At 38.1% G+C, this 15,862-nt stretch overlaps 2 protein-coding genes across 2 annotated transcripts; both read right to left on the bottom strand.

The window, feature by feature from the left end:
- Window positions 1–2,586: 2,586 nt before the first annotated feature.
- Window positions 2,587–5,621, bottom strand: LOC134654484 (uncharacterized). Its single transcript, XM_063509926.1, has one exon. It carries the CDS (start codon window positions 5,585–5,587, stop codon window positions 2,594–2,596), a length of 2,994 nt encoding a protein of 997 aa, XP_063365996.1. The 5' UTR covers window positions 5,588–5,621; the 3' UTR covers window positions 2,587–2,593.
- A 2,741-nt stretch (window positions 5,622–8,362) lies between these two features.
- On the bottom strand, window positions 8,363–15,452 carry LOC134654782 (uncharacterized). The gene is made up of 4 exons (XM_063510252.1): window positions 15,269–15,452; window positions 14,673–15,105; window positions 10,378–11,070; window positions 8,363–8,586 (listed from the first exon to the last, which is right to left on the bottom strand). The coding sequence occupies exons 1-3, from the start codon at window positions 15,450–15,452 to the stop codon at window positions 10,386–10,388; spliced, it is 1,302 nt and encodes a 433-aa protein (XP_063366322.1). The 3' UTR covers window positions 8,363–8,586; window positions 10,378–10,385.
- Between the last annotated feature and the right edge of the window lie 410 nt (window positions 15,453–15,862).

The raw sequence follows: 15,862 nt of genomic DNA on the forward strand, positions 1-15,862 counted from the left end.
TAGGACATAAAATAATATTAATCATGCTTGTACAATTTATGATAACAGGTCGTTAGGTTAGTTTGCCGTGGGAACAGCGACATCTAGCGAACGATTAGGGCAGGGTTATACGTTGTACGCACCAGTTTGTGACCAGTACAGCGACATCTAGCCCAGAATCTTATTACTAAACACAAATAAATAATCATTAATCTTAACACTTAAACATCCCGCCCACCAAGGACAGAAAGTCCTTCCTTTAGATAGACCGCTCACCGTGACGGTCTTCGTAAGGGATGCAAATATAGTTAATTCAATGAATGATATTTAATTTATAAACATGCGGGATAAGAGCAGTTAACCAGAAACTGGTAATATACACAATTTAGAGGTAGGTCGTTTGATTATGGAGCTCCCACATTTCAAGGACACGACTCTGGTCAGGTTATCTGACCCGGGGAACTTCTGAACGATTCTACCAAATAGCCATTTGGTTGGGGGTAAATCATCCTCCTTCACCAAAACGATGTCGGACTTCCGGCTCAGGAGTTTTGAACGCCCATTTATAGCGATGCAATAGATGAACTAAATATTCACTCGACCATCTGCGCCAAAAGCATTGCAGCATTCTCTGAGTCAATTGCCATCGTTTTAAGGAACTGATATTGGACTCTTCATAGTTAACTTCTGGTATTGTTACTAGAGCCTCTCCAACAAGGAAGTGGCCGGGAGTCAATGGACTTGGATCATTGGGATTGCTTGGCAGCACTGATATTGGCCTAGAATTCAAGCAAGCCTCAACTTGGCAAAGAAGAGTGGCCATCTCTTCATATGTTAGAGTTGACTCACCAATGACTCGTTTTATATGAAATTTGGTGGATTTAATCCCCGCCTCCCACAATCCGCCAAAGTTGGGAGATCGAGGTGGTATAAAATGCCACGTTGTTCCTTGCGTGGCCAAGGCTTCCGAAATTTCTTGAACCATGGCTGATTGTTCTGACTGAAATAAGTCTCTTAACTCTTTGGAGGCACCCACAAAATTCGTGCCATTATCACTATAGAGTTCAGCACAATAGCCACGACGCGCAACGAAGCGTTTGAACGTCTCGATGAAACCTCTAGAAGTTAAGTCACTGACAACATCAATATGCACGGCCTTTGTTACCATGCATACAAAAAGGCAGATGTATGCCTTATAAGCCTTATGACCTCTGCCCTTCGACGTCCTTAAATGAATAGGTCCAGCGTAGTCTACGCCGCTCCGGTAGAAGGGTCTAGCTGGAGTAATTCTAACTCGTGGTAATGAACCCATCAGTTGGGTTTGTATATTCGCTTTATTTCTTACACATGTAATGCATTTATGCACATAGGTTTTAACTAGATTTTTCGCACCCATAATGAAGTATGCAGCCCGTAGATAATTGAGCATCAGCCGCTCTCCCCCGTGCAGAGTTTTGTTATGTGCATCGGCAACTAATAATTTTGACAAGGGTGACGTATGTGGCAACAGAATTGGATGTTTGATATCCTCTTCTTCATCCAATTTTGCTAATCTGCCTCCCACTCTAAGCACTCCCTTAACGTCTAAGAACGGCGTGAATGACAAAATTTTTGAAGTCTTAGTTTTAATACAACCGTGTTTCTCTATTTGGGAAATTTCTAGTTTAAATTCATTATTTTGAGCTATTTTAATGCAGGTGCTTAGAGCTTCGCTTATTTCGAACGCGCTTAAATGATTATTTTGCTCTCTCGGCTTCTGCGATCTCTCACTTCTTGATTTCAGAAATCTCCTGCAATAAGTTCCTGTAATAAGTATTCTTATGAGTTTTTGAAGTGACGAATACTTACTAAGTATACATTCATCTACTAAACGCTGAGCGTGATGAGATTTAATCGTTTCCTCCAGGTGTGTTTCGTTGTCAGTTGGCTTGGTGTATATAACAACCTGTTGTTGTAAGAACTGAGGACCATTTTGCCATAACGAATTGCCGATCAATTCTGCTGGACGAATTCCACGAGATGCACAATCCGCTGGATTCTCCTTCGTCGAAACATGGGACCACTGAAAAGGCTCAAGCAGACACAGAATTTCGGAAACTCTGTTGGCCACGAATGTCTTCCAGTGGCTGGGGTGCTTATTTAGCCATGCAAGAACGACGGTTGAATCCGTCCAGGCTCTTAGGTTGCTCTTCGGAACATTTAACACCTTTGCGACCTCCGTTAACAATTTAGCTAGCAGTACGGCACCGCATAGTTCTAAGCGCGGTATGCTGACCTGTTTTACTGGAGCAACTCGAGTTTTGGCTGCAACCAGCTGAACCTTAATATCCCCTGATACACTGATAACACGAATGTACACTGCAGCAGCAAACGCCAGCTTAGAAGCATCTGAAAACCCATGAAATTCCACTCGAGTATCATCTGCTTGCGTGTTAAACCATCGCGGAATGATAAAGCCGGAAAGTTGACTCAATTCCTCGCGGTAAGTATACCAATCATGTAATATTTCTCTTGTTGGTTCTTCGTCCCAACCTGTACCAGCTAACCATAACCGCTGAATAAATATTTTTGCTTTTATAACACATGGGGCGATCCAACCCAAAGGATCGAAAAGTCATGCGACGTCTGATACAATCTTCCGTTTGGTTACAGGAGCAGATACAGGTGGCAGCGTGACTGAGTACTGAAACTCATCCTTCCTTTTATTCCAGGTAAGTCCTAAAATCTTAACTATATTATCTTGTTTTATTTCCAGGTTCCTTTCTTCCCTTTCCAAAACTGTTTCTCCCTTCTCATATATGTCTATAGCACTCTGTATATCCTCCTTATTACTTGCCCATTTTTGTAAAGTAAAGCCTCCTTTTTTAAGTAGAGTCTTCATGTCTTTATAAAGTTCTATACCCTCTTCTATGGTTTCACATCCTGTCATTAGGTCATCCATATAAAAACTACCAGCAACTCTCTTTGCTGCCATTGGGTGTTCGCTCGCATGGTCAATGGCGACCTGATTCAGTGCTTTCACAGCAAAATATGGTGCCGATGCTGTTCCAAACGTAACTGTTACTAATTTATAGTCTTTTATTTCTTCGTTTTGGTTATCTCGCCATACAATACGTTGATAGTCAGCGTCCTGGTCAGTCACTCTTACCATTCGATACATCTTCACGATGTCTGCAATCAGACATACGGGATGCATTCTCCATTGCATAATGAGATGACGCAACTCCGGCTGTAACGTAGGTCCAACCATTAAACTGTCGTTTAAGGATATACCCTTCTCATTTTTACAGGACGCGTCGAATACCACCCGGACCTTGCTTGTTGACTTATCCTCTCTGATAACAGCGTGGTGGGGTAAGTACACAGCCTGATTTTCACTTTCTCTAGCCGCTGGGACTAACACCATGTGGTCCAACTGTAAGTATTCTTTCACAACAGCTGTATACTTTTCTTTTAGATTTTTGTCCTTTGCAAATTTCCTTTCCAGTGAACTAAACCTCTTAATAGCAATTTCTCTTGAATTTCCTTCTTTACAGGCTGGATTCTCGTCACGAAATGGTAATTTCACTACATATCTGCCAAGTTTATCTCGTGTAGTCGTAGCTGAAAAGATGTCTTCACATCGCTGTTCTTCGGTCGTCAACATCTCTTTCGAGTTTAATAAAGGTTCTGATTCCATCTCCCAAAACCGTTTTATTATTTCGTTGTCCGTATCCACTTGTGCATGTAATACAACTTTCCTTTCGTTATGATCTGCTGAACCACCAGACAAGATCCAACCGAAACTAGTACACTGCGCTATTGGAGTCCCAACAGGACCCTTCTTCACACCCTCCTCCAGTATCTGGGCATATACTACTGCTCCCAATAAAATATCAATTTTATTTGGTGTGCCGTAACCGGGATCAGCCAAAACCAAATTCTGTAAATGTGGCCATTCCGACGCGTCTACCTTGCGTGCTGGGAGATTCGTTGTGATTTTCGGTAACACATATGCCACCAACTGTACATTGAAATCCGGATTTATCAACGATTTAAGTTTCAATAATACCATGTAATTTGTCGTTACCGACGTTTCTTCTAACATTGTTATTGTGGACTTAATGGGAACATTTTTTAAGCCTAATCCTTGTACTGTAGCCTCTGTGATGAATGAGGATTCAGACCCTTGATCTATGAAAGCTCTATAGATTTGAAATTGACCTGTCTTAGACTCGGCTTTCACCAAAGCTGTAGCTAAGAGAACTTGTTGTTTTACCTTTCTATTAGTGAATAGAGTTACTTGTGGAGATTGCGACGCAATGTCGTTAGATGAACTATCAGACTCAGTTTGTATCTCAACAATTTCCTCAGAGGACGCTGAAACTGCTTGATCTACGTTCCTTACATGAGCAGTTGAAGTTGAAACCCCCTTCGGATGAAGGAGTAAATGGTGCCGCTTATTACAAATGCGACAATTCATGGTGCTTTGGCAGAACCGTACAGAATGATTGGCCCCTAAACAATTATAGCATATACGATTGTTTGCTACAAATTCGTGTCTTTTTTCATAATCTTCCGCAGCAAATTTTTTACAGAAACATAATTTATGATTCTCACTACAAAATTCACACACTAAAGTTACAGAATCGTTAGCATAAAATGTTTTCGAACTGGTTGCATTCGAAGTTGATGGCTTAACATACATGTTTTTCCCTTTACTTCCAGGTTCAAGAAACTCTAAAGCTCGATACCTACTAGCCAAAAAATCTTTAAATTGTGTGAATGTGGGTAAATCATTTGGATTTACATTCGACGTGACACTTAATTCCCACTGTTTGCGAGATTCTGGGTCCAATTTTGACGATAACAAATATATAACAATAATATCCCAAGTAGATACATCAATCCCTAAATTAGTCAACGCGCTCAAGCAATCGGAAAACGTATCCAAAAGTTCCTTTAAGTGGCTAGCCGATTCCGAATTGGCGGTACGTTGGTTTAACAAACGTTTCAATATGCTATATGAAAGGTACTTTTTATTACTATATCGCTCTTCCAACAGCTTCCAGCACGTCATGTAATTTGCTTCTGTTACCGGTGTATACCGAATTATTTGTTCTGCCTCCCCAGTCAAGTACCCCTTGAGATAATGCAACTTCTGAACGTTATCTAGTGTTTTATTATTGTGAATTATAGATACAAATAGATCTCTAAATGTTATCCACTCGGTGTACTTGCCTGAGAAGCTTGGTATGCTAATCTTTGGTAGACGAATATGACTTTGGTCATTATTCACAACAGTAAGTTCATTTGATTTACTTATGGTTGCTGGCTGAAGGTTAGCCAAAATAAGTTTTAAATCACACTTATATTCCATGTACATTTCCTCAGTAGTATTATAAACATCCTTTTTAATGTAGTCTTGAGATTTTAACAACGTTTTGTCTACTGTTTGCGATAGTTCTTTATGCCCAACTCTAAATTCTGACCACAACTGTTCTAACAATTCTAATCTTCCCTCCACATAAATTTGTGTAATCCGTTCTTTTGGTGACTTTTTGAAATTAACCTTTGCCCTAGAAATACGATCTGAGATTTCTTCCTGATAAGAAATTAACGATTCCATAGTGAACACTGACTTTATCTTAACTTATTAATTGTAAGTAGGTATATCAATAATCAGGTAACTTGTAAACAAACACCACTGATATACCTAATAACACAGTCGTTCTAAGTACAATTTCAACTTCGCAAAATTTACAAGTGTTTAAACCCAACAAACCACAGAAATAATTCTATGTCCACTTCAACATCTCAAAATTTTACAAGTGTTTAGGACTCTGTAGAAAATCGGGCATGGATTCCCCGTACCTCCGTTTTTACTGTAACTATTCTAAGTCCTTAAATTAAAGTTAGTGAATTTCCTAAGTCCAAATTAAATTATCAATAAATAGTTAAAGTCCCAAATTCACTAGATGTTAAAGTTGAAATTAGCTTGACACTCTTCTTTTTTCTCTAAGTTTTAATCTTCACTGAATTATGGTTCAATTTTGCATAAATATAATCTAAGAGTACTCACGGTTTTCACTTTGCATCACTCAACTGAACATAAACAACACTTTGTGACGTAGGAGCTCCTTCCTCGTTGATCTCTCCTGACGGATGCGTCTTTGCCACACCGCCTGTGACTCAGCCTGGACACCGCTAGATGGCGCCACTGCGCGCTGCTTCACTGCACTTGTTCTCGTCTCCGTCGTATCCCTCTGAACAGCGATCCACTGCCACTATGGGAACGAAGCGAAGAATGGCTCCACGCACTGACTTAAATTTATTCGCAACTAGCGCCAAAACTGTCCGATTCGTAGGACCATGTTCAAACTTCTGTGTTGTTCACATTCAACGAAAACGCAAATGCAATTTTTCAACACAATTTATTTGCCAAAAAAAGAAGACATTTATTAAAATTACAATCTTATTATATATAATTAACAGTGGACTGTTGTTAGCTAGTTTTGTAGCCGGTACAACGACATCTAGCGAGAAATTAGGACATAAAATAATATTAATCATGCTTGTACAATTTATGATAACAGGTCGTTAGTTAGTTTGCCGTGGGAACAGCGACATCTAGCGAACGATTAGGGCAGGGTTATACGTTGTACGCACCAGTTTGTGACCAGTACAGCGACATCTAGCCCAGAATCTTATTACTAAACACAAATAAATAATCATTAATCTTAACACTTAAACAAAGTCCAAATATAGAAATTTTAGATAATGGTAAAATAAAAGTTATTCATAAAAATAGAACTAAGAAATATAATGTTTAAATGTAACAATACATATACATGAAATAAATGTTAAAAAAAAGAAAAGAAAAAATATATATTAAATGATATATTTTTCCTTTTCCAAAAGGAGGGAGATGGAATGTAGGTATAAGTAACTTGATATATTTGATGATCAAACGAACTTACCAAGTGAAGTTCGATCACAATTATGTGAGCAACTTCATTCGACGCGATTTATGGTTTACATATTGTAGTTACGCCCCCACGCATTAGCCTTGCACGATTTTTTAAAGATCTTTTTTTTTTTTTTTTTTCAATACACTGGCAACACTAAAAACTTGTTCCCACTTCCATCCCCTCTACGGCGTCCCGGTAGGTCCGTTAACCGCCATTTTCAATCATTTTGTTTACAGTATAAATATTGAGAATTTATTTCATCATTTTTACTTATGCAAGTAGGGTAGGGTGACGTCAGTCAACAAAATTCTTAAATATTGAGGGTGGGTTGTGATAAATCGCGTCGAATGAAGTTGCTCACATAATTGTGATCGAACTTCACTTGGTAAGTTCGTTTGATCATCAATTATATTTCGCAACTTCATTCTTTGCGATTTATGGTTTACATATTGTAGGATGTTCAGAGCACAAAATGTGAAATAATTCTCAAACTCACAGTGGAGATAAAATAAATAAAGTTAGAGATATAAAATTATCTCTTAAAAGGTAAGTATAGGTTATGTAATCAAAACAAGATAATATTTATAATTTGTTATTTATTTATTTTTCATTATGTTTTCACATTAATAATATAATTTTTTCTTTACAGGTTCGTTGATAGAATTACCCGAGCAAACTGATTGCAATCAACTACAATTTCCTTATTGTAAAACTTGGCAAAAACGCAAGAAGAATCACTCCAACCTGCAGTTTTGCGTATAACGTCTAGGCTAACACCCAATCTGTTGGCTGTAGAAGTGGCCGAATGCCTAGTACTATGAGCAGTGAATATTTTTGTGTCTATACCGCTATTGTGAAGTGTGTCTTTAATCCAGTGACTCAATGTTTGTGATGATACTTTTGAGTGTGGTTTTTTATAACTAATAAATAAAGTGTTGTTTTCTGAACTGCGAAGTGAAGTAGTTTTATTTATATACGTTTGTAAACATCTAGCTGGACAAATTTCTGGTTTTTCATTAAAAAATGGAAGTCTTAACACCGGTTGAGAAGTATTTGGTCGAGACGTCTTTATTATCTCAGGTATTTTAATAATTATTTCAGAAGCATAACTCATATCAATATTTTGCATTTGAATCAACGAAAAAGTTTGTACACGGTGTGCGGTAGCTAAAGCCAACAGAGTGAGTGTCTTTTTAGAAAGTGTTTCTAGATTTAGACCTTCATTAGGCCACTTTTGAGCTAGAAAGTTTAACACAATGCTTGGATCCCATGTTACATTATATTTCGGTGCGGTAGGTCTCAATCTAAAAACACCCTTCATAAAACGCTTGATTTTTTCGTCATCAAGGGTTTTTCCTAGTAACAATGACAAAGCAGATCTATAATTATTAAGAGTGCCATACTTGGCACCTGAATCGAATATCTCAGTTAGAAAATTAATTACAACATCTACCGACGTATTTTCATAATCATATCCATTGTTTTTGCAAAAGGTAAGCCATGACTGTATACAACCATTATATTGTTTGTAAGTGTTATCGCTTAATGATGACAACATTATTTCTACAGACCTAGGGGTCAATGACCTGTTTAATAGTGCTTTCCTGATAATTTGGCGGCAACTAGTGACAGAGTCTTGTGAAGACTGTGGGTTGTTCTGAAAGGAGATTGTAACAAATTAATATTCGGATCAAAATGTATGGATTCTGAAACGATCAATTGTTTAAACAATGGGTACCAAGGTTGTGTTGGCCAATTTGGAACAACTACAATGCCCTCTGCTCGGTCGTGTATAATTTTTTGAAGCATTTTTAAAATTAAAGCGAATGGAGGAAAAGCATAAAAATATAGTTTTCTCCAAGATATTGTAAAAGCGTCTATTTTCCAAGCATCGGGATCATTTTTCCATGTGACATATTTGTGACATTTGGCATTACATCTGCTGGCAAATAAATCTACTTCCGGTTCACCAAATAACTGTTTTATTTGATCATAAGCATAATTTCCTAATTCCCATTCAGTATCACTAAACTTTTTACGGGATAATTCATCAGCTTGAATGTTTTCCTTCGTGTTTATGTATGAAGCAAACACCACAATTTTACGATGTTCGCACCACTGCCATAATTCTCTTGCAATTAAGTTTAAATGTTCGAATTGTACACTTCCCATTCTATTTATACATGAAATGGCCGTGGTGTTGTCAATACGTAAGAGTATTTCGCAATCATACATATCATGAGCGAAAACCTTTAAGCCAAAAAATGCTGCTTTCAATTCTAGTTCATTTATGTGACATAATCTTTCAGATTGCTTCCAATACCCGTGAGCTTCATTACCATTGTTGTAAGCCCCCCATCCTGTAGTAGAAGCGTCAGAATAAATTTCAGTTTCAAATTGATTAAATCTAAAAGGGTTGAAATTACGATCTACGTGTCGTGCCCACCATAATAAATCAGATTGTAAGGTTTTTGGGATTGATATAACTGCATTGTAACTAGGGTTTTCAAGTAAACATAAATACTTGTGCCGTTCAAGTAACTTGGTGTACAACCAGGAAAATTGCAATGCAGGACAAGCTGACGTAAGAAGACCAATTAGTTTTGCAAACTCGCGTAATTTACACCTGTTAACGTTTAGGAATGAATTGACATTTTCTCTAATTTTATTTATTTTTGATGAGGGTAATTTTAATTGCATATTTTTCGAATCGAATATAAATCCTAGAAATTTGCAACTGGTGCTAGGGATCAAGCTACTTTTCTCATAGTTAATTAGAAAACCAAGCTTTGTTAATGTAGATATTGTTAAATTTACGTTCTGTTTGCATTCATCGTATGTTTTTCCTATCTAAATAACAACAAGAGAGGTACTTCTCCCGTCTGAGGTATTCGTATACTGGTTTTAGAATTTTCGTAAACACAAACGGCGAGGACGATAACCCAAAGCATAAACAATTGAATTCGTATAAAACATCATCTAACATGAATCGAAGGTACTTTCTATGTGGTTTGTAAATGGGGATTAGATAATATGCATCTTTTAAATCAATCGTAGACATGTAACATTTATTCGTAATCAGTTTTGACGCTGTACGATAATCCTCCATTTTAAAATGGGATGTTTTTACAAATTCATTTAAACGTTTTAAATTTAAAATAAATCTCTTACTACCGTCAGGTTTAGGTATTAAAAATACGCTAGATAGGAACTCGTCAGGATGGTGTTCGCATATTGAAATTGCGTTTATATTTAATAGTTTTTTAATAGCCATATTGTAATCAAATCTTTCTTGCTCTGATTTTGAATAAACTACCGGAGGATCTTGACAAATTGGAGGAGATAAAAATGGTATCTTATAACCCTGTATCCACGATAAAATAACACGATCATCAGTGATGTCAGACCAGGATTCAGTGAAGTACTGCAAGCGGCCGGCGTATTTTACCTCATGGTCTATTGTCTCCGCTGGTATCTCCGAGGAGGCGTGCGCTCGCGCTCGCGCTGGCGCTCCCGGGCCCGGTAGCGGGTGTTGTACCTGCTGGAGGGCGCCGGCGCGGGCCGCGCCGCTGCTGCACGAGGCCGCCCCGCATCCGACTTGTTGTTGTAATTCGTCATCTTCCGATACGGGGTGTTGTAGTTTAAATTTCCTTTGTTTTGTTGATACCTGTTTTTCTTTATGAAATTTGCTTTATTAAATGGATTATATGACTTTTGTGTATTTTTTAATGTATCTCCTGATTTTTGTACAGTCTGCGCAGCTTTCAGTTTTTCGGACACGTTCTCGCCGAATAAAAATTTGTCCCTTTCTGTATTAATTAAAGTGTCCTTCAAATCAGTGTTTATAGCGGAAATCACAAAGTTTCTTCTCATTTTCGTTTCGGTAAAATGAGAATCGCATAGAATACGACATGCGTCGCTAATGGGTTTTAGTATGTCAGGCGATGAAGACTTTTGTTTTATTAGAATATCCGTAGCGTGCGAGAGTGCCGACAACGCTAACGCTATCTGTTTTTGTCTAAGCATTAAAGAGGTATCTCTTTTTATCAAGGCATCCGGTAACGCTGCTTTAGCTTCAGGGTTTAAAATGGGAGGAACTAACAAAGTGCAATTGTTAGGTATTAGGTATTCTTCAGCTATTCTTCAATTTATAATTGTATGCGTGTACAGGCCCCCTTCGGCGGACTATAACTTATTTGAATCTGTGATAGATGAAGTACTTAGTAGTGTTTTTAGAACTCAGAAAATTATAATTGTTTGTGGCGATTTTAATATTAACTTGCTTGAAAATTCGCCAACTTGTGGAAGGTTACTAAATACTTTCAAATCTTTTAATTTAGATAACTTATTTTGTGAGCCCACTCGAATCACAGCAACCAGTGCTACATGTATAGATAACATCTTTAGTAACAGGGATGCGATTAGTAAATCTGTTATTAACAACCTAAGTTCTGACCACTGTGGACTAAAAGCTTCTTTCAGCGGGAAAACTGAAGAAATTCCTCAAGATACTATGTGCAGGCCGATTTCCGAAAGGCGCCTAGATTTATTCAATCGTAATATCACTAAACAATTATGTTATCTTTCATGTACTCAGGAAGACCCCGATTGTTTGAGTTCCGAGTTGTTTAACTGTATTAAAAAGGAATTTGATGCCTGTTTCATTCAGAAGAAGGTTCAAGGTAAGACCAAGACTAAATTTAGCGACTGGGCTACGCCGGATATTCACGAGAAAAGACGCCGACTCTACGACTTATATGATTTAAAAGCAACTGATAAAAGGCCGGAATTTCTGGAGTACGTTAAGAATTTTTCTAAATCTTTTAAGATGATGTGTGTCGCCGCGAAAGCTGATTTTTTGTCCAAAAAGATCCTAAATTCTAGTGATAAAGTTAAAACTGTATGGCAAGTAATCAGCAATGAAACTGGAAAACGTAAAATGAAGGATCCGCACTACAACCTACGAATTGCTGACACTTTAGTAAGTTCCGATCGTGAAGTGGCAGATCATTTTGAGCGGTTTTTCTCGAATATACCGGTAGAAACGACAAAGGCTCTTAATTCATCGCCAGACGTCGCTGAAGAAATTTTGAAGACAAATGTGGCGGCATGTACAGAAATCTTCAAATTTTCATATGTCACTCCGAACACTGTTCTTAAGACTTTTAGGTCATTAAATTTAAAGAAAACAGAAGATCTTTGGGGCCTGTCAGTCAAAGTATTACATTCCATTATTGAATCGATTACACCATACTTGGCTGAGATTTTCAACAGATGCATTGATGCTGGTATTTTTCCAGATATTATGAAACATAGTAAAATCATCCCGCTGTTTAAATCAGGAACGAAAACAGATCCAGCGAACTTTAGACCAATTTCAATACTACCGGCATTAAGCAAAGTGTTCGAGAAACTTATTCTGAATCAACTATTGTCACATTTCAACAGAAATAAACTGCTGGATAGCAATCAATTTGGTTTTACCAGAGGTCGATCTACTACTGACGCCGGTGCGGTACTTCTAAAACACATCTTTGACGCTTGGGAAAAAGCTCAAGATGCTGTGGGAATTTTCTGTGATCTGTCAAAGGCATTTGATTGCGTTGATCACGAAAATTTAAAGAGAAAATTAAGCCGCTATGGGATAAAGGCTAGTGCCCTTGACCTAGTCTCATCGTACCTTTCGGATAGAACTCAGCGAGTAGTTATTAATGGAGCTCAATCAGCGGGGTCCCCGGTAGCCCTCGGAGTGCCTCAAGGTTCAATTCTTGGTCCCTTCCTGTTTTTGGTATACATTAATGATTTACCAAAAGTTGTGCAAGATAGACATGATATAGTGTTATTCGCAGATGACACTTCCCTTATATTTAAAGTGGACAGAAAGGAAAATAGCTTCGATAGCATTAATGAAGCGCTATCTACCGTAGTAAACTGGTTTACGGCAAACAATTTGCTTTTGAACGCCAAGAAAACCAAATGCATCAAGTTTACGCTACCTAACGTCAAGCAGGTAACTAACAGCAAGATTAAAATAAAAGGTGATACGCTGGAATTTGAAGATCGAACTGTTTTCCTGGGAGTCACTTTAGACTCAAAACTGCAATGGCATGCACATATAGCCACTCTAGCCGGCAAACTCAGTTCAGCAGCCTATGCAGTGAGGAGAATCAGACAGCTAACAAACGTAGAGACGGCCAGGCTGGTATACTTTAGTTATTTCCATAGTGTTATGTCGTATGGAATTCTGTTGTGGGGAAAAGCGGCAGACATTCAGACAATATTTGTGCTGCAAAAACGAGCTGTACGTTCCATCTATGGACTGGGCGCTCGAGTATCTCTGAGAGAGAAATTCAAAGAGGTTAACATTCTTACCATTGCATCTCAATACATACTTGAGAATATTATGTATGTTCGGAAAAACATCCACGAATTCAAGCTTAACAGTGACATCCATAACTATAACACTAGAAACAAACATAAACTTGCTGTGCCCGCCCACCGCCTCCGTAAGGTTAGTACGTCTTTCGTCGGGAACTGTACACGTTTTTATAACAAAGTCCCTACTGACATAGCGAATTTACCACTTACCAAATTTAAGTCACACATTAAGCGCTCCTTGTTAAGTAAGGCGTACTACACTGTAAATGATTTTATACACGATAGAGATGCCTTTAAGCCTGTAGCTTGATTTCGATAGTATGATAAGAGTTCAATAAATATTGTTTTTTCATTGTAAATTAAATATGCTAGTGTCCAGTAGAATTGACACATGAGACAATCATGTTCTCGCTTGATTATATTGTTTAATTTAATTTTAGTTTTGGACACTTGGAGACCATATACATCTCTAAGTAATTATTTATTTTATTTTTAATGATTCTGACACTTGGAGACCTTTACATCCCTAAGTATTTATTCATTTTATTATTTTTATTTTATTGTACATACTTATATTTTTAATGATTCGGACACTTAGAGACCTTTACATCTCTAAGTCAATTTAGGCTAGTAATTATGTGAAGCTATACCGTCTTTTATGTAACATACGAGCACAAAATGCTGTGTCTCACAGTTAAGTGTTATCACTATTTTAATATTAATATAGGCCGGTAGCTTGAACATGTCATGCTCGCTTAAAAGTCTTTGCTTACGGTGGCGTCGTTGATCGGGTCGCCACTTTCCCGAATGAAGGTTGAGGGAGGCGATGGCTGAGATACGCGTCGTACTCGTGAACGGGTGCTGTTTGTGGAGACGGGTCTGTTTAAGCTAACACGAATATATTTAGTAACTTTATTTTTTAATTTAATTGCAGTGAGACGCCTCATTCGGTTCTCGTATGTTTTTTTTTTTCTCGTAATGTGTTAATCATACAGGATTGTGACTCTTGGAGACCCTATACATCTCTAAGGATAATTTGATAAACTATGTTATTTTTTAGTTCTGACACTTAGAGACATTTACACCTCTAAATAAGTTTAGATTTTTTTTCCATGTATCTGTTTTGTTTTTATTTTAATATTATTATTATAGTTTTTTTATGTAATTCGACATTAAGAGACCTTATACATCTCTAAGTAATTGTATTACGTTAGTTTGATTTGGTAGTTGTAGTTGTATTTAATAATTGTTGATGTATAATTATTATTATTTTGCTTTTATGTAAATTCAATGTTGACGTGTAAAAGTGCCCTTGTGGCCTATTTGCTGAATAAATGTTGAAGTTGAAGTTGAAGTTGAACTAACTTGTCTTTAACTTCTTTTTGTAATCCTTTGTTTAATACCTCCTGCCATCTACAAGCTACGTCCTTGTGAATACCTTTTCCCAAGGGCGTATCCAACTTTGGAGCCTCGCCCAGTAAATTGAGGATATCCTCGTCCAATTCTATGTCCTCGATCGAGGCCGGTGCGGGCTCCGCGGTTGGCGCGGGCTGTGCGGGCTCGGCGGGTACATACTGATCTGGTGCAGACGACGGGCCTGGTTGAGGAGATGTCAGACGTACAGGATCTCGACTGGTTTGCGCTGCAGCTGTTTCCTCCTGGTGCGATGTCCCCGGCGCTGGTGAAGCAGACCTTTGACCCGACGAGGCTCGACGTGAAGCACGTGGTTCATTATCCGCCGAAACGGACCCGTCTTCGCCTGTTTCGAACAAAAAACGTGTAGGTATATAGCTAAAATCTTAGCTTGTGTTTTGTAACAGAGATAACCCAGGATAGTTTCTCGCATTACATTGAAGCTTTTTACAAAAGCCATATATATGGTTTTTTGAATTACGACAGAGACTACCCAGGATAGTAGCTCGCATCGTTTTATAGCGTGACAGTAACAGCCCAAATTTAGCAGTACGCATCACTTTTATAACACCACGTGTTCTTTATAGACTTACCGCTGCTATCATTATCCGAAGACGAGTCGGCCACTCTTATGCGGCGGCGTGACTTTTGCCAAAGTCTGCGCTCCAACTTTCTTATTTTATTCCGAATAATATATTCGTCGTCGTCGTTGTTTCTGCGTTTCCTCTTCATACTGCTGACTGATGAGTAGGTAACGTGTTGCGTGACGTGCGAAGGCTTGAGCACGGAACCGTTGAATGATTGAAAATGGCGGTTAACGGACCTACCGGGACGCCGTAGAGGGGATGGAAGTGGGAACAAGTTTTTAGTGTTGCCAGTGTATTGAAAAAAAAAAAAAAAAGATCTTTAAAAAATCGTGCAAGGCTAATGCGTGGGGGCGTAACTACAATATGTAAACCATAAATCGCAAAGAATGAAGTTGCGAAATATAATATTATTGTAATACATATAAGGAAAGGCATGTAATATGACTCTCCTCCATATTAGGTTAGGTTAGGTTAGAATGTATCCATATACGGAGAGTCATGTAAGATGACTCTCCTCCACATAAGGAAGGGAATTTAGGTCATGCTACTGGACAC

Source organism: Cydia amplana, chromosome 15 (assembly GCF_948474715.1).
Source record: "Cydia amplana chromosome 15, ilCydAmpl1.1, whole genome shotgun sequence".
Classification (NCBI taxonomy): domain Eukaryota; kingdom Metazoa; phylum Arthropoda; class Insecta; order Lepidoptera; family Tortricidae; genus Cydia; species Cydia amplana.